General features: G+C 32.7%; 1 protein-coding gene across 12 annotated transcripts in view; it reads left to right on the top strand.

The window, feature by feature from the left end:
- Positions 1–23631, top strand: part of LOC110255835 (uncharacterized) — a 1104139-nt gene that overhangs the window by 71371 nt on the left and 1009137 nt on the right. For 6 of the 12 annotated variants that reach the window (XR_014819676.1, XR_014819677.1, XR_014819675.1 and 3 more), the window contains exons 3-4: positions 14579–14681; positions 19794–19836. Coding sequence is in view for 5 of the 12 variants with exons in the window: in XM_084982071.1 (XP_084838197.1) it covers positions 14579–14681; positions 19794–19815 (125 nt within the window). In the remaining 7 variants the exon portion in view is untranslated. The remainder of the gene's footprint in view (positions 1–14578; positions 14682–19793; positions 19837–23631) is intronic. The other 6 variants (XR_014819674.1, XR_014819681.1, XR_014819678.1 and 3 more) reach the window with 1 other exon arrangement.

Raw genomic sequence — 23631 nt, 5'->3', positions numbered from 1 at the left:
GGCCTTAGTGTAGTACCTGAATCTCATACAGAGGTTAATTTCTCTCCTGAAAATTAAGGAAAGGATTGATGAAATTTGGTAAAAATTAATAAAGTTAGACAAATAAAAATAATGAAAACTAGTATTTATTCCCAAGGTAATATATTCTCAATAACTCATGAGATCTTATTCAGCTTTTGCAGAATTATGAGAGTTTTAATTATATTAATCATCACACAAAACTATAAATAAATATATTTTCAAATGACACTGCCAAAAAATAGCCAATTATTTAGAAAATATTTTATGGAATTGATGCAAAATACTATAGTAATTATAATAATCTAATGTGTCTGTTGATTTTCAATTCATACGCCACAGGTTTTATGGTTATTATCTTGATTAGGTTTGCTTTTTTTTTTTTTGAACCTCTCATAATTCTCCAAATGAATCTATTTAGTCAGTTATTATGGGTCTGGGGCCCATCAATCCTTTAAAATATATTTTTTCCTTTTTATAGCCATACCCATGGCATATGGAAGCTCCCAGGCTTGGGGTCAAATATACGCTGTTGCTGCAGGCCTACACCACAGCTTGTGGTAACGCTGGATCCTTAACCCACTAAGGCCAGAGATGCAACTGACATCCTCATGGAGGCTATGTGTGATCATTAACCCACTGAGCACAATGGGAATTCTTGTGCTTTACTTTTATAACTGTCTTGTCCACTTCCTAAATTTCCGTATGCTTTTCAGTTCACACTAACCTACCTCTATATGTTCCTAAGTAACTCTTTGTTAAGAAGGACCAATATCCATCATTTTGAGAATTCCAGTATCACCACCCCTATGTTCTCATTTTACAGTCTCTTACAGTTTTTGTCCAACTAGAAAATTGTTTTATTTTCAAGTTTCTTTTACTCTTGATTTCTAAGTTGTGTGACTTAAATGTAATTTTCAAATTGTCTTCATTTGAATTATCCTCAATGAATACTTAAAAATCTAGACCAGTAAGAACCTGATACATGTACACAGTGAATACGATTATTACTAGCTATTAGATATTCGTTGGGATGTTTATATCCATTATCTTTGAGCATTGTGTGATGTCTATTAGCTTACTGATACAACTGTATGAATTTTCAATACACTGTGCAGAGGAGATTTCTTGTAATCTCCTTTTTCTAATGCAGTGTTTTTTTTTACAAATTAAGTAGTCAATAAATGATTATTGAATTGAGTAGATTAGGCTACTCAATTTTATGATTCAGTACTTTAGTACCATTTCATACTAGATTTTATTTACAGAAGCATGGTTAATTTAGCACATAATTCTGCAAAATTGTTTTTTGTTTCTGTTCTGTTTTTTGTTTCTGTATAAGAAGCTTTGATAAAGTATGGATAAACATTTTTTTCTTAATGTTTAAGTACACTGTATCCGTATTTCCCTATTTTCCAGGACATGCATCTGAAGCATTAAGCTACATGATATAACTGTCACAAATGAAAATACTGCATTTACAAAAGCTATTTCATCATTGATAATAAGGCATATATAAAATAAATACAGAAGGAGAAATCAATATCTGAATTATATTGTGCTCTATAAAGGACAGCTATTTTATTGAGCTTTCTTGAGCTATATAAATACCAAATTAAATGATTCTGAAATTCATAATTATTTCCAACTCACTCAGTGCCATGCCCTACATATACTAGAAACTATTGAAAAAATATCAGATAACTATTGGGGACAAAATCTGCAATAGAATAATAAAAATGTAAAATTCAGAACTATATTTCTGTTCATATTAAATTTACCACTTATTGTAGGTGTTTCACTATTTTGATTTGTTCACATCAAATCATGGTGAATAATATTCCATTCATCTACAATAAATCTTATTAAGTGAAACTGGATACAATTTCATGCCGGCTCAGAATAATACATTTGGTTGTGCATTGATGTTTCGGAGTTTCTGATGGAAATTTGTTTTAAGCAGGTTGCAATAATCCAATTTCATTTTGACAAGTTGCTGCTAAATGCCACTCAAGGATATTTTTAAAATATTTTTCAACTTCAGAAATAAAATTTTCAAGTTCAAAAAAGGATAATGTATATAATTTATATCAAAACTGTTCATTCTAAATTTAAGAAAACTCTTGCACAGAGGGGATAAGTAATGTGCTTAGTCACATAGCTAATGGAGATGTAAAATTGGAAAATAATTTTTTGATATGACTACATTTTAATGTGTGTTGCTTTGTAGCAAGGAGGCCACAGAAAGAGAAATTTGGGGATGAAATGAAGAACTAGTCTTTTACATACAAGGTTAGAGGACTTTTCTAGAAAGGAATTGTGACTTAGAGATATTTCTTTTTATTTTTCTTGGGCCTCTAGTGTAAGGAGTTTGGCAGCAGATTCTTATATATTTATCAATCTAAGATTTGAAGAAACCGTGTCTTTCTGAGAATGACTCAATGTGTTAATAGCACGGAGCTTTTTAGTTGATCACTGGCTAGTGTTCTGAGTTCATTGTCTCAAAGAAAGAGTTACAGTTATTTAGTGGAACTACAAAAATATTGAAGTAAATTGTTTTCAGAAATTTTTTAGAGACTTTTCTCTAGAAAGGTTTTTAGAGAATGTCCTCAAGATTGTTTAACTCCCTGTGGGTTTAAGTAATGTTTTTGAGAAGTTAAAGAACTTTGAACATAAAACGAGAGCAAAATTTCATAACTGAGAGAAGTTAAGAGTGCTAAGCACTTTAAGCATAGCTGACATAGCCAGATTCAAGGTCAATAGAATTCTCAGAATATATACATAAAGATTAAATATACAGTTTATAAAGTCATTCATAAGAATATGTTTCAAGATCTATGCCATATGAAAAAAATAATGACAAGTAAAAAAGATTCTTTGCACTAGTGAACATCCCTTCCAAATTAACTGAGATTCCGTAGTACAGCTAATAATATTTTAGATACTAGGTAAACTATGGTAAATAAAACATAGGCCCTAACCTCAGTTATTTCAAAATATGCAGGGAAATGTGCATTTAAAAGTCAAGGTATATAAGAAATCTAATGAAATAAGGTAGGTAGGTTTAAAGATGCAGAATAGAGATGATTCTTTTTTTTTTCTTTTTAGTGCCATACCCTTGGCATATGGAAGTTCCCAGGCTAGGGGTCTAATTGGAGCTGTAGCTGCTGGCCTACACCACAGCCACAGCAACACGGGATCCCAGCCGAGTCTGAGACCTACACAACGGCTCATGGCAACGCCAGATCCTTAACCCACTGAGCAAGGCCAGGGATCGAACCCATAGCCTCACGGTTCCTAGTCAGATTCATTTCTGCTGTGCCACAACAGGAACTCCAAGAGAGAGATGATTCTTTAGATGTATTTTAATGAAGCAGTATGAATTTTCCTAGTTTATAATGGGGCAGGAGACTTCCAGTTACAGTGGTGCAAATGCACATTTGCAGTCAGCCAATAGAGAGCCTGGATAGACTCTGACATTTTAACTTGGACCCTCTTGCCTAAAGAGAGTACGCATACATCTTTGCCACCATGAATGTTATTGTGGCCTAATATAAGGTATATAGATTTTAGACTAGTGACTGGAAATATGTTTTTTGATATGTTAAGAAAAATACTAGCTGTAATAGTTGGTAAAGTTATGTGATGAAACAGGACTTTAAATACTTAAACAGTGGGGAAATTGGTTGAATTATTAAAATGTAAAACTCTTTAGACTTTCCTATAACTTTCTCAGCATTTTTCTCATATTGTTTCCAATTCATATGCACTGTCATTCTGCCACATCATGTCATTCTGCCACCTTCATTGTCCATTAAGTCTCTATACTGAGCATGGGCTATTTATATAAAATTTGTTTTCATTGGTCAAATTGTTAAAAAGATTATTGCCAGATAGCTCTGTCAAGTACTGTCCTATGAGCCAGTTGCAGTGATTATCCCAGATGTCACTTTCTAGTGCCAAGTATTATGTTTTTTCTCTTTATGTGTTTGTTTTTTCACTGCAATTAATATTTTATAAATCCTGTTAAAATATATCTATAGCTTCTACTACAGATAGAAATTAATCTGTTCTGTAAGCGTCCCACATGGCTATGTCCACAACACAAATAAGGCATTACTCACACAATGAGATCATAGAATGAATGATCTGTTTTCTCCATCTTTGCCATGTATCTGTGAACTCACTTCCATAACTTAAAGTACTTGTTTTTGAGGGCTTTTCACTTTTTATTTCTCCATTTTCCAAAAAGAGAAGGTGGTCTTATTTTGCATTTCTTCTTTATCTCTGCAAGTTCAAAATAGGAGTCTGTATATAAATAAGGAGACTTATTACTTATTATTTGTATATAAAAACAGAAACAATGGTAAATGTATCAGACCATACTGTAAACAAAGCATGATATCAATAAATTATCTCTATATGGATTCCAACAAAATCTTTAAGAATGTAGCACAAAAACATTTGGGTCTGAAACAAAGCATTTTTAGGTGATAACTAAAATTGGCAATTAAAGGAAAACAGGAAAATCTTCAGAGAGAATTTTTTAGATTATTGTGCTTTAGTCTGGAGAAAACTTCTTAATGAAGAATTTTTTTAGTAACTGAGTTTTAATAAAAATAATTTTAATATTTCCAAATAAATAGCCTCAAGGATTAAATAGAATTGTAATACCCATTTGCAATGGAGAAAGTAACTATATGTTATCTGTGATGTGCCAAGAAATTGTGAGAAAGATGTACAAACTACCTGTGGTACTCACTAATCTAAATCTGTGAAACTTAGATACAGCAAGCAGGAAGCTTAGTTATTTAGACTTCCTGGCTGAATGAAATGGAAACACTCTTTGCATAAAATATATATCAATAAGAGCAGGTCCTTTATGGAGAAAAAAAAAAGCCATCATTTAAATTGTTTTTAAAAAGCACCAGTATACTTGGAAGATATATGTGCAACTGCACTAAAATTTTTCTCTATGCAGCATATCAGGTAAGATTAATATCTGAAAAGAAAAAAATATTATATCCAATTTATATGGAACCACAAAAGACGCTGAATTGCCAAAGCAATCCTGAGGAACAAAAACCAAGCAGGAGGCATAATTCTCCCAGACTTCAGGTGATATTACAAAGCCACAGTAATCAAAACAGTTTGGTACTGGACCAAAACAGACATACAGACCAATGGAACAAAATAGAGAAAACAGAAATAAACCAGACGCCTATGGTCAATTAATCTTTGGCAAAGGAGGCAAGAACGTAAAATGGGAAAAAGACAATCTTTTCAGCAAGTTTGCTGGGAAACCTGGACAGCTGCATGCAAATCAATGAAACTAGAACACACCCTCACACCATGCACAAAAATAAACTCAAAATGGCTGAAAGACTTAAATGTAAGACAAGACACCATCAAACTCCTGGAAGAGAACATAGGCAAAACATTCTTTGACATCAACTTTACAAATATTTTCTCAGGTCAGTCTCCCAAAGCAACAGAAATAACAGCAAAAATAAACCAATGGAGCCTAATCAAACTGACAAGCTTTTGCGCAGCGAAGGAAACCATTAAAAAAAGAAAAAAGACAACTTATAGAATGGGATAAAATAGTTTCAAAAAATGCAGCTGACAAGGACTTAATTTCTAAAATAAGTAAGCAACTTACACAACTCAACAGCAAAAAAGCCAATGACTCAGTGGGAAAATGGGCAAAAGACCTGAATAAACATTTCTTCAAAGAAGATATACAGATGGTCAACAAGCACATGAAATAATGCCCAGCATCACTGATTATTAGAGAAATGTAAATCAAAACTACTATGAGATACCACCTCACAGCAGTCTGAATGGTCATCATTAATATGTCCTCAAATAACAAATGCTGGAGAGGGTGTGGAGAAAAGGGAACCCTCCTGCACCGTTGGTGGAAATGTAAATTGGTACAACCACTATGGAAAACAGTATGGAGTTACCTTAGAAAACCATATATAGAACTACCATATGAACCAGCACTCCCACTCTTGGGCATATATCCGGACAAAACTTCCCTTGAAAAAGACACATGCACCCATATGTTCTTTGAAGCACTATTTACAATAGCCAAGACATGGAAACAATCCAAATGTCCATTGTCAGATGAATGGATTAAGAAGATGTGGTGTATAAACACAACAGAATACTACTCAGCCATAAAAAAGAATGAAATGATGCCATTTGCACCAACATGGATGGTACTAGAGACTCTCATACTGAGTGAAGTAAGTCATAAAGAGAAAGACAAATACAATATGATTTAACTTATATCTGGAATCTAATATATGGCACAAATGAACTTTTCCGCAGAAAAGAAAATTGTGGACACAGAGAACAGACTTGTGATTGCCAAGGGGGGTGGGGAAGGAGTGGGATGGACTGGGAATTGGGGTTAATAGATGCAAACCATTGCCTTTGGAATGGATAAGCAACGAGATCCTGCTATATAGCACTGGGAACTATATCTAGTTACTTATGATGGATCATGATAATGTGAAAAAAAAAGAATGTATACATGTATGTGTAATGGGTCACCTTGCTGTGTAGTAGAAAATTGACAGTACACTGTAAACTAAATATAATGGAAAAAAATAAAAATCATTAAAAAAATATTTTAGCCTTTGAAGCATTCTTACTAATTTCATTTTAATAATTAGTTAAGATGTTTTGATTGAAATTTAGACTATCACCTCATATAATGATAAAGTTGTGAATTTAGGTTATTTTTAATAATTGGCATTATTTATGGGTATTTCTGATAATCTGTTACACAACTCAGTGGATGAATGCTAATAGCACTTATTCCCTATTCAATTTAAATGCATTTCCTACAACTTGACTTATAATTTGCTCTAATAATTTTTCTCACTGATGTTATAGAATGGGGATTCCTGATCATCTGAATCTCCCCAAAATGAAGAAAAACAACCAGAGAAATCCAAATTTCAGAATATCCTATAAGAAAAATAATAAATGGAATGACTGAAAAGGGGAGGGATAGTGTGAAATGCAGTTGGGCAGTTCCAAATTAAAGATTAAAGCAAGAAGATACCATGTTATGAGGATTCTCAAGCAACTGATAAAAAAGCTTATGTGAGGGAAAACTGGCCCTCTTCTCAACCACTGGCACCAATTATCCAGGCATGGGATGGAGTGACTTTGGAGCTCAAACCTCTAGTCCCTTTTAATCTTTTAAATGACTCCAGTCTTGGGCAACACTACAATCGCAGCCTAAGGTAGAGCTACACAGCCAAAATCTTTCTAAATTCCTGACCCACAAAAAACAAAGGTATAAAACATGAAGGTTAAAAATACAGATTCTTGATAGAGATGTCCTAGATTCAAGTCTTGGTTTGTATGATTTTTTTTTTTTTTAACCAATAACCAGTCACTTAAAAAGTTTAATCCACAAATCTATGTTTTTTTAAAAAAAGAACAATAATATTGTACATATTTTATAGTATTTCTATATGTTTTAAGAGTATATCAAGTTAAAACTCCAAGAATACTGCTTTGCAAATGATAAGAACACAAAAAAATGTGATTTTAATTGAAATATATAAAAGACACAGTCAAAATAGATGCAAAGTATAAGTTTCTTGATTTTCAATTTTTCTAGCTATATTGTTCCTTCAGTCACACATCTGTGAAATTATTTGTTCATTTTTCCAGTTATTCCTATTTGTCATATTAGTAAGCACAATAGCATGCACATAATAAGCACTTGATAAAGTTGTGAATGTATGAATAAATGTAACCATTAATCGATTTGAAATGGACTCACTAATTTACTATTTGTTTACTATTCTACACATATTTTTAATCAATCTAACTGTGGGTTTATCTATTAAAAATAATAAACCATTTCAATCCATAGGTAGAAGAACATGAGAGAATTCCAAATGAGATGAATAAATACATGCTGTCATTAATGATGGTTAATTTCAGTTATTACTAATAATAATACCAGACACACCACAGGAATATACATCATAACAGAACTTAGAAAAATCCATATATGATAAGAAATGAAGATAATTAATGGCAAGAAACCAAAGATAATAACATAAGGCAGACTTTCTAACAGAAAACATGCCAACCAGAAGGCATACAAATGACTTCTTTAAAATACTAAAAGGCAAAAATAATCCTGTCTACATAGAATTCTATTATAAGCAAAAATATATTACAAAAAAGAAGTTAAAAAAGACATTGTTAGAAAAGTAAAATGTGGGTGAATACAATTCCAGCATCAGTGCTATAGAAAAATGTAAAGGAATTTTTTTTATTACTCAATGAATTTATTACATTTATAGTTGTACAATGATCATCACAATCCAATTTTACAGGATTTCCATCCCACACACCCAGCACATCCCCCCACCCCCAAACTGTCTCCTTTGGAAACCATAAATTTTTCAAAGTCAGTGAGTCAGTATCTGTTCTGCAAAGAAGTTCATTCTGTCCTTTTTTTCAGATTCTACATGTCAGTGAAAGCATTTGATGTTGGTGTCTCATTGTCTGACTGACATCACTTAGCATGATAATTTCTAGGTCCATCCATGTTGCTAAAAATGCTGGCATTTCATTGTTTTTAATGGCTGAGTAATATTCCATTGTGTATATGTACCACATCTTCTTGATCCACTCCTCTGTCGATAGACATTTAGGTTTTTTCCCACATCTATGGGATGGACTAAAACCTATGGGATGCACCAAAAGCCGTTCTGAGAAAAGTTTATAGCAATACAAGCTCGCCTCAGGAAACAAGAAAAAGCTCAAATAAACAAGCTAATTTTATATCTAAAGCAGCTAGAGAGAGAACAGACAAGACTTAAAGTTAGTAGAAGGAAAGAAATCATAAAGATCAGAGCAGAATTGAATGAAATAGAAACGAGCAAAACCATAGAAAAGATCAATGAAATGAAAAGCTGGTTCTTTGAAAAGATCAACAAAATTGTTAAACCCTTAGCCAGATTTAATCAATAAAAAAAGAGAAGACACCAATCAATAAAATTAGAAATGAAAAAGGAGAAATAACACTGGACATCACAGAAATACAATGGGGATTTTTAAGAAAGGAGTTTAATATGAGACACTTGCATTTACCAAACATGAGGAATGTGGGAGATAATAATAAAGGAGGTATATATATGTACATATATATATATATGTATTTTTAAATTTTAATTGATAGAAGATAATTGGCACTGTGATATTTATAACACATGAAAAATAAAATGATTGCAATATTATAGAGGAGGGTGGAGAGGAATTTTATCTATATCTGAAGTAACACATGGTCAAAAAGTTATCGTTCGTTCATAAGTTATTTGGAAGTTGAATGTGATAAATAACCTAAATTATGTACCTAACAGTAACTATTATATTTTTTAGAAGAGGTAAAACTAGTTAGTTAGGCTCCTAGCTTCCCACAGAAACTGAACTTTGTGGAGCTTCCATCCTTAATGATTATATTTCAAAGGAATGTTGACTAAGTCCTTGACAAGACAGTCCTGGGTGGTAAGACTGGCAAGAGACTTTAAAAATATTTACATCTCAGGAGTTTCTGTTGTGGCTCAGTAGTTAACGAATCCAAGAAGGAACCATGAGGTTGTGGGTTCGATCCCTGGCCTTTTTCAGTAGGTTAAGGATCCAGCGTTGCCATGAGCTGTGGTGTAGGTTGCAGAGGCGGCTTGGATCCCATGTTGTTGTGGCTCTGGCGTAGGCCGGCTGCTATGGCTTCAATTCGACCCCTAACCTGGGAACCTCCATATGCTGCAGGAGCAGCCCAAGAAATGTCAAAAAAAAAAAAAAAAAAAAAATTACATCTCAAAGAGGCAGGGAAAGGGTTTACAGATACAACTTTTCTAAAGTAAATACTTCACTAAAAGAGAAGTCAGGGGCCTAAACTCAGGAGAAGTCTGTTTAAGGTTTGTCAAACTGAAAGGAAAATTAAGGATGTCTTGATCACAGATAGTTTCTCACTTTAAAATAAAAACATGTATAGGCAGTTCCCATCGTGGCTCAGTGGTTAACAAATCCAACTAGGAACCATGAGGTTGCGGATTTGATCCCTGGCCTCGTTCAGTGGGTTAAGGATCCGGCATTGCCATGAGCTGCGGTGTAGGTTGCAGACGCGGCTCAGATCCTGCGTTGCTGTGGCTCTGGCATAGGCTGGCGGCTACAGCTCTGATTCGACCCCTAGCCTGGGAATCGCCATATGCTGTGGGAGCGGCCCAAGAAATGGCAAAAAGACAAAATAAATAAATCAATAAATAATAAAAAATAAAAACATGTATATTGCCGGAACACTTCCATATGTCGCATGTACATACACAAATATCTATAAACATCTCTCTGTATAACTACATATATATATGTGAATACACACAAATTTTAAAATATATATATAGAGACAGAGAGATACACATATAGCTCTCTTTATCTGTATTAAGCTAAAATAACTATACTGATGTCTCTAACATTGCTTACCACTTGGGCGTTCTAGCCATCTCTCATTACTTTTCTGTAAGCTTCTCTCCTAATAGCAAGAAACACAGATCCAACTATTGGCCTTCAGTTTACTTAACTGTTCAGTTACAGCATTCATGTTCAGTGTTATCATAATTGTTAACCCATAACCTTATGGGAAAGAAATTTTTGTCAACTAGAGTAGAGTCTTAATGTATTATGAACTGGAGATTGGCACTTGCCATCTGCCTCTGCGTGGATCAAATCATGAGCCACTGCAACTGCTGACCCTCAAGACCCTCTGAAAGAAGCACGGGGTGGAGATCAGGACTGAGGTTCTCTATGCTTCAGGAAAACTGGTAGAATAGGTCTTCAGATAGTTAGATATTTTCAGGAGAAAATTTTATGAGCCCAATTTGTGCATCTCCTTGTATCTAGAAAAGCACTAAAATCCTTCACGGGGACATCTGCTCCTCATGACTAGTAGTAACCTTCATTAGACTAGCAGCAAACTTCTGTAAAATGTGTGCATGGCTGCATGTGCCTTCCCCTTCACCAAAATCATATATATACTGACATTTTGCCCTGCCTCTTTGGAGCAGTATTTCAGAACTATCTGAAATACTACCTCCCAGGCTATAGTCAGTGTTTTGCCCCAAACAAAACTTAACTCTAAAATTTTAGGTTGTGCATATTTTTTTAAATGGACAATATAATCCTTTTGTCTCTAATCTGACAAATACCAGTCATTTCCACAGTCAGCAGCTTTTTCTGTCCACCCATTTAGTGAATTTGTTTCATACATTTTTACTACAGTTAGACTGTAAGGTCACACTGAATACCATGCTAGGATTACTTGATCTCTTTAAATATATATCATATCTACATACAGAAAAATTCCCCCTTGAGCTGTTAAGATCTGTGGGTTTTGACAAGACATGATATCATATATCATCATTGTAATATCATACAGAATAGTTTTACCACTGTAAACTATTTCCTATGCCTCAAAACTTCTGTGTTGCCTTATTTCCCCTGAACTAGTTTGCTAAGGCTGTCAGGCTTTCATAAAACAAAGAAACAAACCAACACAAAATAAAACAACAACCAAAAAACTACACACACCCTCAGGATGGCTTAAAAAATGGAAATTTATTTTCTCATAACTCTGGAGGTTAGAGGTCTAAGATCAAAGTCCCAGCAGGATTGCTTTCCACTGAGACCTCTCACCTTGGCTTGCAGATGGCTGTCCACTTGCTGCCCCCTTACATGTGTGAGTGTGCCTTAGCTTGTTTATATATTCACCTATTCAAGGATATCTTGGTAGCTTCTAGTTTTTTGATAAGTATGAATGAAAGTGCTATAAATATTTGTGTGCAGTTTTTTGCATGTGCATGTTTTAAATCAGTTGAGTAAATAACCTCGAAGTGTGATTGCTTGGTGTTATCTTCCTTTCCAATCTGTATTCCTTAATGAAATTTGTCATGCTCAGTGCACAAGAAGAACAACTGCTTAATTTTGTAGGCAAGGTATTGTATAAAGTACATGATGTTACAACATACACTTTGAAAGAGATGATTATTTGTGTAACTAGTAAACAATACCTTATTTTTCTCTAAACACTGAAGAGAACCATCTGTTCAGAGCTTCATTTTGTTAAACATTATCTTATGAGTTAAAAATTATTTTGAAGTATATTCATGATATCTTCCTGTATTCTTCCTGTATTTTTATAGAGTACTGATTTCTTTAATATTTTTCTCTTGGTATTGCAAAAACAATGCTTAAAAAATTATAATCTAGTGTTCCCAGAAGTACATTATTATGCTCCTTTTTCTAGATTCATTGGTTCCATTACAGAACACTATTGTGTTATATCATGGCTACCTTTCATTACTCTACCTGATTTCATTCACTAATTTCTGCATTCCATGAATTAACCTTTCATAGTTAATTCTCACATTTCAGTTTAGCATATCTTCAGGTGACAATCCAAAGGGAACATAAAGATTGTCCAAACATGTCTTTATTTAGATTTCACATGTGATTGATAGTTTGGTGGAAAATACGTCTCCGAATTTAAAACAATTGTCTATGTGATTTTTAAGGTGTTACTTTATTGTTCTCTAGGACTCTGCATTTATTATGAGAGATCCCAGGCTAGTATCATGTTTATTACTAAAGTTACCTCTTTTTCTCTTGAGCATTTTTTTCATTCTTGATGATACGAAATTTCATAAAGATATGTAGTACTGTGAGCGTATGTTCATGCTTTCTCTAAATGTGCATTTAAACATTTTATGTTGTTGGAAACTTAGAACTTGAGCTGTTTCATCTTAGGAAGAAATCACCTCAGAACTATAAAGCAGTAGTTTTATATTTCATTATTTTTTAAAGGTTTTCCAGGTAGATTTGGTTCTCTTACTACCCAATCATATCTGTAATATAAGAGGCCCTTTGTTCCTTATCACAAAGGATGCATATTCCATTTCTGTTAGGTATTTCATAAATTTCCAAAGGCTCTGAGTGAAACCTCTTTGATTGTCACATATTCATGTCTAACTCTAGCCTCAGCAACAAAATAATTAGCCTGAAGAAATTCCTATCTATGACCTTTAACTTCTCCCATTAACATATTTATAGTTTTAAAACTATATTTGAGCTAAAAAGTTACTGCCCTGTATTATTTCTTTTTTTCATCTTTTGGACTTTTAGCATAAAGACGTATTAATGAATGATTAAGTGTTAAGAACTGTAAAATGTGTGTTATTTTCTAAGTATCCAAATGTATTATTTACATTACACATTGTGTCCCAATTTATGACTGGTATTGGCTTTGTATTTTCACGAAGTTATTATCATAATAAATTCCTTGAAGGGTATAGCATTTAGTTTTAATATCTTTGGACACCTATATTTGTGAATGGATATTTAACAGACTTGAGGTGAAATGAAAATTGCTGAGGAAATTGCATTCATTTATGATTAAATTACAAGAATCACATATTTCATGATAATCTATATCCATTAACAGTATAAATATCTTGGCATATATCAATTATAATTTAGAATTGGAAAGATATAAGGGGATTTATAAAGATCTAAGTATGCTCCCAATGTATTTTGTAATAATAGTTATTAAATATGGGTAAGTGCAACATTTTATAATAATGATTAAATATTGGTAAGTTCATTTAGTAGAATTTTAGTGGCATGTATTAAAACACATTTGTTCTATCACTTAAATTATGGCTAGAAATCACTTTGAGGTAGTGTGTTCATTTTCTTTTCTTCTTCTTTGACCATTTCCCTACTCAGTTGCCATCATCACTTTCCATTCACCCAACTCTATTAGTCTTTGTTTTTCCTTGCCTCAGGGTAGGTATGTGGGAGGGCAAGAAGCAGAAGTTGTCTCTATGAATCCTAATTAACATTTTCAGCTTCCACCTGAGCTAGAAGAGAAAAGTAAGAGTGGAGAAATAATAAACTAACTTTCAAAAATCTAAAAAGAAAAAGTTAAACAACGTTTTGACAGGTTGGGAAAAAGAGTTCTTTGGGACCCAGAGCAGTGGATACTAGCATTGCATGGCAGCCCCCAAGTACAGATGCCAGGACTCTAAGAGGAGAATGGTAATATGGTCCAGTCAGGTAGAAAACATCCTAGATTTTAGCCTTGCCAAGCTTGACAAAAAATTTCAGTGTTTCAAGTATGTTATAAAATCAGTGGAAATTTGCCAATCCTAAAGAGGACAGAAATAGTGGAAAATATAGATCACTGAAGATAAAGGAATACTTCCCATCCACCAATCCCAGCCATTCTTAAATACTGTATAAGCCTTAGATCCTTACTATATACTGTTGTGATGAGAAAAAAAAAAATCTATTTCAAGTTGCTGCCTAGGCAATACAACCCTGCTCAAACCCACAGCCTGAACATTTATGGACCTGAAATTAGGATTCCTGCCACTAGTTCAAACATTGCTTTTCTTGAGGCATCTTCTAAAATAACCACTTAGAATTGTTAGTGACCTTGGCCCTAATTTTTTTATTATTATAGTAGGTGCTTGCTACCCTGCTTTTTATCTCCTGCTTGCTGATGATCTGGGACAGAGGACTGCCCTTCTTCCATCTCACCGTGACCTTTCCCCATTCTTGGATCTGTAAGTAATAAATCTTGTGATTTTTTTGCTTTCTTTGTTGAGTGTATTGAAACTGAGCCTTCAATCAAACTAATGCCAGTGTTTTCACTTGGGCACAGTGGGAGGATGGATTCTGTTGACCCTGTGTGGGTAGCTTGTGTCTCTTCATTTAGAAGTTCATAATCTGGATATTCTTAATCTAATACATTAGGTACTGCCCCACCTCCCCTGACACAACTGCCTTCTCAAAAGTTATGTGTTTGAATACTGATTGAAAAGCATCAGATGAATTACACATTTCAAATTGTCCATGGCATTATTTTATGAATACTTTTTTTTTTAGCAGGCTAACTCTAGCAACATTTTATGGCAAAAATACAAATTCAAGTACTTTTGTTCACTTAAATTTAGTGAAAAGAGCATACATGTGATTTTGGAGTCAGAAGACATCTCAAAATCTTGTCTCTGTTGCTATTAACATCAGTACCTTATACAAGTTGTTAATCATCTTAGATCAGTTTTTCTACCCAGAAAAAATTATGATAATGAATCCAAAGTCTCTTACATGTTTTAAGAATCAAATTATTTAGTGAATAATTTATAAATTTCAATAGGCTTTCATAAATAATCAGGAAGCCATATAAAATCATAGAGAATTTCAGTAATTAATTACCTATTATTATGAGAGAAATTTCCCTTTAAAGCCATTATGGAAAATAAACTATATTCATAGTTTTTGAATTATTTATGAAGAAATACTCAATTACTAATATAGGGCATGCTATTTAAATTAAAATATTTGTAGCATTTATTTAAATATATTATGATTCCAAAATTAATTTAGCTTTATGAGTTTTATTGATATAATAATTCACATAATACTTTAAGGTGGATGTTTGATAGCGTGAAATTGCAAAAAAAATTTGTTCTCTTTTCATGAAAAATTTAAAAGAAGCCTAGCTAATAGAATTATAAGGATGCAGTGTAACACAAGAAACATTTTACAGCAGTTGTTAAATTCGCTGAATTGTGATATTATATATACAGTTGACCCTTGAACAATGAGGTTTTGAATTCCCCAGGTCCACTTATATATGGATATTTTCCAGTAGAAAATACTATGGTACTATATGATCCATGGTCGGTTGAATCCATGGATACAGAGGAATCACAGATACAAGGAACTGACTATAACTTATATTATATTAAATTCACCTCCATTTTGTTCAAGGGTCAACTGTATTAGCATTGAAAACCTCAACAATTTTAACAAAGAATAAAGTTTCAGCTAATGTTAAGAAATTATATCCTGACCTACGTCTTTGGTGGATGATTATAAGTTATTACATAAAACTATCTAAATGGGTTTGATGTAATAGTTTAATCAAACAAAGTTTTACCAATGACTAATTATTTGAATGAGTAATTTTAATGCAGTTATATGGTATATGCTACACTTTTATATGGTATCTGGAATAGATCTTGAATAAAACAGTTTTTTTGAGTCATTGATGCTATTTGTCTGAAACAGAACTTTTTTCCTCTTAATTCAGCACTCAGCAGTGCTTTGAACGTATTGATCTGTAATCAAGTGCTGACACAGTTATTTGGCTTAAGCCATATATTTACTGAACTGCAAACACAGCATTATGACAGGCATATATAAAATAATTTTCTAGTACGCACAAAAACTCATTGCAAACAGTTTATCTAAGTGACAATTTTATCTACAGTTTTCTTTCTTCATTTGTTCAGTAAAGAATGTGTTAGTAACCATAAAAACAACATAATGCTATAAATCATCTTCTAAAACAAAATTAAATTTATATTTCTCATTTATAATAAAGATCTTAATAAATTTTGAAAACCTATGAATTGCATATATATAACAGCTTGATTGCATGACATTAGCATTTTTGAGTATTAATTTATCAGCAATATCTAAACATGGTGGGACAACTTTTCATCTATCAGGGATTTGTTAATTTAATATTGCAAAAAAATTTGCAGTTTTACTACTTTATAACATATTTGATATATGAGGCTAATTCTTCAATATTTTAGGACACCACTAGAGAGGTGCAAGGTATATACACATCATGTGTCACTGGTGAATGAGAGTTTAAAAAATGAAAAAGTTTTTCTACATCTAGTTATATATATAAATATTGTTCCTTATATATATGATGATTTCTATATATATAAGAAACAATATTGATATAAAGAAGACATCATTGGTTTCAGTTTTCTCTTGATGATCATGCAAGAACTTCTAAAAGAAGAGCTGTGAGTTTGGGTTTTCCTCCAACTTCCTTTTATAGGATTCACAGAAGTACATACCATAAAGCAGGGGAGTAAATCTTTGAAATTACTGAATAAATGACCTTTTATTATCAGAATTTCCTTGTTATAGCTGACCATGTTTTCTACTATTTGATTGGGTTTGCAGCTCAAAGTACAATACTGTAAAATGTCCTGTAATTTAACTGCACATAATTTTAAATGACATACCCTAAACAGTATTATGAAGAGTGCTTCTTACAGGAATGACGTTGAATGCTGAATAATCTTGAGCATGTGATATATGAAAAGTCTCACAAAAATATTCCAGAAGAAAATACCAGATAATTACATATTTTAGAAATTCCTGACTAATTGGCAGAAAAATATAGGAGCTTCTTTGAAACCAGAAGAATTTAGGAAAAATACAGGAACTTCTTTGAAACCAGAAAAAGATAGGAACTTCTTTGAAACCAGAAGAAACAAAATGAATTGCAAGTTCAGAGATATGAGTAGTTACTGGACCTGTGCTGTCTGCAGATCTCTGTTGTCCTTGAAATTACACTTAATGCAGGCACAGATGTTTAAGAGGTATTGCATGGGACACCAGATGAAGCCTAGCACTCAAGCACGTCAGTTTTTTTTGTTGTTTTGTTTTGTTTTTCTTTTTTTTTTTTAATCTGGAGATTATAGGAAGATGATTGTAAATGTCTAGTCAGATGTCTGGAAAAGTAAATAGAGAATTGGGAGGAGATGGTATTAAAAAAAAATAGGGCGTATATATTTTGGAGTTGTTAAAAAACACACATCAGGAAGCCCAAAGAATTCCAAGCAGGTTGAAACTAAAGAAAAACTACTCCTATCCTGCTAATGAATATTAAAAAGACACTATAGGTTAAATTAAATAGGAGATAAATATAATTTGATACCATTTCAAGGTAAGCCATTTGAAAGAGAAATGTTGGCTTGCTATTTAGGTTTCATTGACACTTCCTCTATTCCAGAGATATATAACAGTGTGAGTTGAAATAATGCTCATGTTTTAGATTATGACAAATTCCATTCCCAAAGGAATGAAAATGAATAGATTCCCATCGTTAAGTAGATTTGTACTCAAAAATACCTGACAGTGGTGACCGCTGGAGGATCAGGGACTGTATGAACTGGCAACTGCCATGCTTTTTGGCTGGGCCAACATTGAACCCCCTCAAGAGTTACCTAATCCCATAGTCAAAGGGTTCCTTTCTCGTAATCAGTTATTGGAAGATGCCAAACTGTATGGTTTACAGAAGTTAAACCAAAGGTGGATAAGTTGTGCTTGATCTAAGAAGCATTTTAAATAGTTTATGGTTGCACTCTGAATAGAAAAGATTTTCTATTCAGATTCATACGATGGGCATAACTAAGACTGGTATTTCTTGAGGCATAGAAGCAACCAGATAATAACAACAATGTAATTATATTGATTTTTAGTCATTCATGGGCAACAGCCACTAGATTGGTGAAGATGATAGGTGCTTTATTATGGTAAACTTTATGGACTTGGAAAGAGAAAATCAAGTGATCATGTTGATAGCCATTACAGTTCAGAAAGGGATAAAACCCCAAAAATGGTTGTCTTGGTTCACTGTTTGGAAGTTGTACCATGGGGACAAGGGATGGTACAGATATTTAAGAAATGCATCTCTGGGTAGAAAAAACGTATCTTAACAGTTTCTGTCAGAATCTTACCATGTAATGGACAACAATTATTCTGTTTACCAGTAAGATCAGTAGGGATTAAAAATAGTTACAGACTGTCTTAGTGGGGATCTTGGTCAGACCATACCTAGCCGAAGGCTCACTGAGAAATCCATTTCAGTACAACCAGGCAGTATAAACAATACTTGTGGGTATGCCCACCAGAGACTTGAGTTTTGCCCTTGATTTACTACCCAGTCTAGGACAGTGTCTGAATGGGGAAGAGCTGCTCTTGTTTGGAAGGTCAAGAAAATACAAGTGTGGCTCAAACAAACATATTTTGCAATGATTTTAGTCCAACCTATAATGTTACTGTTATTTGGTTTCTATTTTTTCATAATTGAAATGATTAATTGATTAACATGCCAAAATATATAATACTCCGGTGATCAAATGTATTGGGGAATTGAATTAAAATCCCCACAGTATATTTTTCTGATGAATGCTGGCTGGAGTTCCCCTTGTGGCACAGCGGAAGCAAATCTAACTAGTAACCATGAGGTTGCAGGTTCAATCCCTGGCCTTGTTCAGGGGCTTAAGGATCCGGCGTTGCCAGGAGCTGTGGGGTAGGTCGCAAAAGTGGCTCAGATCCTGTGTTGCTGTGGTGTAGGCCGGCAGCTACAGCTCCGATTTGACCCCTAGCCTGGGAACCTCCATATGCCATGGGTGTGGCCCTGAAAGAGAAAGAAAGAAAGGAAGGAAGAAAGGCAAGAAAGCTAACTAGACAATCCAGGAAGTAAAGTTAGTTAACAATCACTGAATCCTTACCTTAAATCTTTTCATGAAGTTCAATAATTGAATTATTCAATAGTTGAGGGAAGTAAAGGTGTAGTCAGACTAGAGCATGATTATCAGACCGCTTGAGTTTGAACATTTATATGGTAAAAGTAAATATATCTTTAAAGAAATGGCTGTACCTCATTGGAAGATACACATAATTAGCTCATGTCCTTTGTTGTTTATTTTGTTCTATAAATAGTGCAAAAGATGCATAAAAACTGTAGTGAACAATTTAAAAACAGAGTCAGCAAGATGGATTATGTAAAGCAGAGTTCATTTATACATGGACTGAGACAGTTTCTTGCTTATCTTTCTATGTTCTTTAAATACTAGTACTGAGTCTTTGTCAAGATAAGGACCAGTTGACTAACCAATGGTATGTATTAAGCTATTTAAAAATAAAAACTCCCCTGGAAACACCCAAGGTAAGCTTGTTTATAAATATCTTCCATTTGGTATTAGGGATTGGTACAAATTATATTATAAAATAAGAAAGCAAATAATAAACAGATTATTGGCTAATAAGTATGTAAAAATGCACAGCTGCTATAGTTCTGTTTTCTATAATTATGTTCCACTGCTGCACCTCAGCCTCCCAATATGGTAACACTCTTCCTTTATCCTTGGTTCAGTATTCACTAGGATATGAACAAGTGTTGCTATATTTTCATTAATTTACCTTGAAAATAATATGTAAAACTAGCTTCCTTCAACACAAGCCACTTTTTTTTTATCTTGATTTACTGCTTTTGCACATTTATTTATTTATGTTCAAATACATCAATTATTGGTATATGTGAAGCCACCATTGTCTTCTGTGGGGATGTATTATTTAATTTCATTAATTTAATCTTTTTTCCTTTTACTCTTCATTTCTTACTATTATTTTTTATAAATTACCTATGATACTGCTTATACTTTGTATATGCTTAAATTTTTTATGTATGTAAAAGGCTTTGATTTTATTTACATCTTCATTCAGTTCTTATTTCAGACGGCTTTCTTATCATTCTTTATTTCATTTCAGGCTATTAAGTTATATGATTTTAAATATTTAACCATGTCATGACTTGAAACAATATTTCCCAAATATATTATAATAAAATTTTCTATTTTTCACATTTACTTAGAAATTATTTTCTGAAAATACTACAGGTGAAATTTAGATCAAGTAACTTGCATATCATCCATAGTGAGCTCAAGATGTGAAAAATGCAGAAAGTAAGAAGTAAATGCTTTATTAACACATCAAAAAATGTATGTTTTCCCTTTGATGTATTATTTTTTGGGATTATAGAGTTAATCTAAATCTTTAAATTTATATTTAAGGGTCTATAACTGATAAAGATATTAACCTTTTACAAGAGTAAATGGATCAAATAAATACAAATCTGTCATTTGGGGATGGGATTGGGAAATTTAACATTGGCCATTTGCCACCAAATGATACCAAAACAAGGGATGAGTTTGGAAAGAGATGTTCAGTTCATATTTTCCTTCCTTACCTTTCTTTTTATTTTTTTCCTGTCTTCTTTCCTTTTTATTTAATCTATGTAAGTTATTCAAGAATTTAATCCTCATGTAAACACTGGGAATCTTTCTTTTTCCTCTGCTTCCTGAATATACAAGGTCTCCATATGAAAAAGCATATCCAGACATCTACCCTGTTCTAAGTAATAGTGCTTTTCTGGAAATACTATCTCCTGAATGTATACAGTAAAAAAAAAAAAAAGATATGACCAAAAGAAATATGCCACTAAAAAAAATATTGTGGTATAACTTGTATGGAAGAGAGAAACACAGTACATAACAAGTTATCAAAATTACCTATTGGCTCAAACCTCACTTGGGCAAAGAGATTCAATGAAATCTTTGTTTTCTACTTTAATTTAGTTTTAAAGTTAGCTTTCAATAAGTTAAAAACAATTCCATTTATTTAACTCATGGTTTTGAGGGTAGGTGATGGGCTGCAATGAACTGGGTAGTTCTACAGCATGGTTGACCTTGGCTAGGCTCACTACCAGCTCATCTAGGGTCTTTCTTATTTATGTTAGTTCTGCTAAATGATTCATCTCTACTTACTGTCATATCTCATCCTCCAGAAGGTTATCTTTTGTTGTTGTTAGTCAGATGAAGGACCAGTCAGATTCTAAGAGGAAAACAAAGTCATAAGAGACCTCTTATAACACAAGCTCCTCTAGTAAGATACTCCCTCCTCTATTAAAACATAGGTTTTAATGTCCAAATCAAGTCACAATGCCAGAGCAGATTTTAGGAATGTGGAAGTCAGTTTCTTCTATTAAAGGGAGAATTACATGACAATGGTTACATGTGGGGAAGTTGTTTTCACAGTATAATGTGTCATATTTTATGCTGTTTTTCTTTAACAATTGTTTTCATAAGGTATGTCAGCTGAATTAGATTGAATTTGAAAAGAATTAGAATTTAAATCAATTTGAAAAAATTTGAAAAAAAGTTTTCTCCTAGCATTGTCTTCATACCAAAATGTTATGTTAAAATTATTAATTTGTCCCTAAAGACAGTGTATCCTAATTAAATTATTAATTTGTCCCTAAAGACGACGTATCCTGATTTAGATGAAAATCAATTGTATTTTCATATAAATCTGTAATATAGTGGCAAATGTTATGGTGCAGTTATTTTTAATTTAATGCCCATAGATGGCTTCTGGGTCTTAGTAAAGTTCTTTAGGAATAAGGTAAAATTCTTGAATGCATATGTATTATATGAGCTGATGGTCTATAGTCAAATTCTTGAGCTTCCTATGACAAGTGTTATAGAGAATATTTTTCTCCTTGAAAAAAGTAGTTTATTTGAATATCAGTTCATTCATAATTTATATGAAGGTTTTAGCTTTTATCACAATTTGATAATTCACGCTATTACTTGATCATTACTTACTCTTAATACCCTACTTGCTGAATAAAAAAATTACTTAAAAATATTTTAAAAGTTTGAAAATGTATTATGATAGTAGCAGACTGATATTATGACTAATATAATGTCTACTTAAAAAGCATTGTATTCTTGGCTTCATATCTGATGACAGAACAGGGTTTCTCCTAAACTGAAAGATTGATCAAGATCTGCACTACATCAGAGCCTTTAAATTGTAAAGATTCAAAGTCTGATGGCAGATTACATACCTGCTGAGAAATTCAAGGACACTGATGAGATAATACTGAAATGACAACAGTGTTTTTGTCCTACATATGTAATACTTGATATAAAGAGATTTCAGAATTGCTGTTGGCATTATTATCTTTGTGATAAAAAGGTGAGTTTTCTAACTGCCTCTGTGTTTATCTGCCAATTATCTTAGAAATTGAGAAAGGTAAAAACAAATGTAAATGAATTCTGTGAATAATCCCTAAATTTAGACCTTAACTATATTGGAATATTATAATTTAGTTAAGCCATGGTTTTCACAGACTTTCAAACCCATGTGAAAAAGTATAATCAGTAAAATCACATAAATTAAAAAAAAAACAGGAGAGATATATGACATTATTATAACTACCTTATGGTGAATAATCTTTTTAAAGTAACAGTGAAAATTAGTTACACTATATGTGCTACCTGCCTTTTTAAATATCTTGAAATAATTTATGGAATGTAGGAAATGTATAGAAACTTACAGAGGATTTACTGGTCTTAGAGGAACTCGTATGCACTAACTTTATTACATGTTAAATGTGTACTGAGATTGCAGTGCTGAAGTTAAGTATAAATATTTAGTATAATTTTATTTAAAAAATACAGGTAAATTCCAAAGGTATGCTAGAGCTGTCTCATACCAGTGATATAAAAGACCATTGTTAAGTATTTGGGAATTCTGTGAGCCAGTGAATTTTGCATTGATTGCTTGCAGTTTAGGTTTGCTAGATATATTTTTACAATGAAAATAGCAAATGCTACAGATCAGCTTTTGTTTTTTTCCCTCTACAGCATATTATTAAACATTTACCAGCACATCCTTGCTTGTAAATAAATCTTTGAAAAATTTGTTACATGCCTTTTACACATTTTCCCTTAGTATCCACTGTTCCTCTCTCTCTTGATTTTTAGTTTAAAAATGTATGATCATAATAAACAGTATTTTTTAAAAAAATAGACAAATAGAACAAATAAACAAAATGTATTCTTTAAT

Source organism: Sus scrofa, chromosome 11 (genome assembly GCF_054392235.1).
Source record: "Sus scrofa isolate SSC_HxYL_T2T_F1_AM1 chromosome 11, Sscrofa_HxYL_maternal_Yorkshire_Landrace_v2.0, whole genome shotgun sequence".
In the NCBI taxonomy this organism is placed as follows: Eukaryota; Metazoa; Chordata; class Mammalia; order Artiodactyla; family Suidae; genus Sus; species Sus scrofa.
Note: the sequence above shows the minus strand (reverse complement) of the source record. Positions and strands in the feature narration are given on the sequence as shown.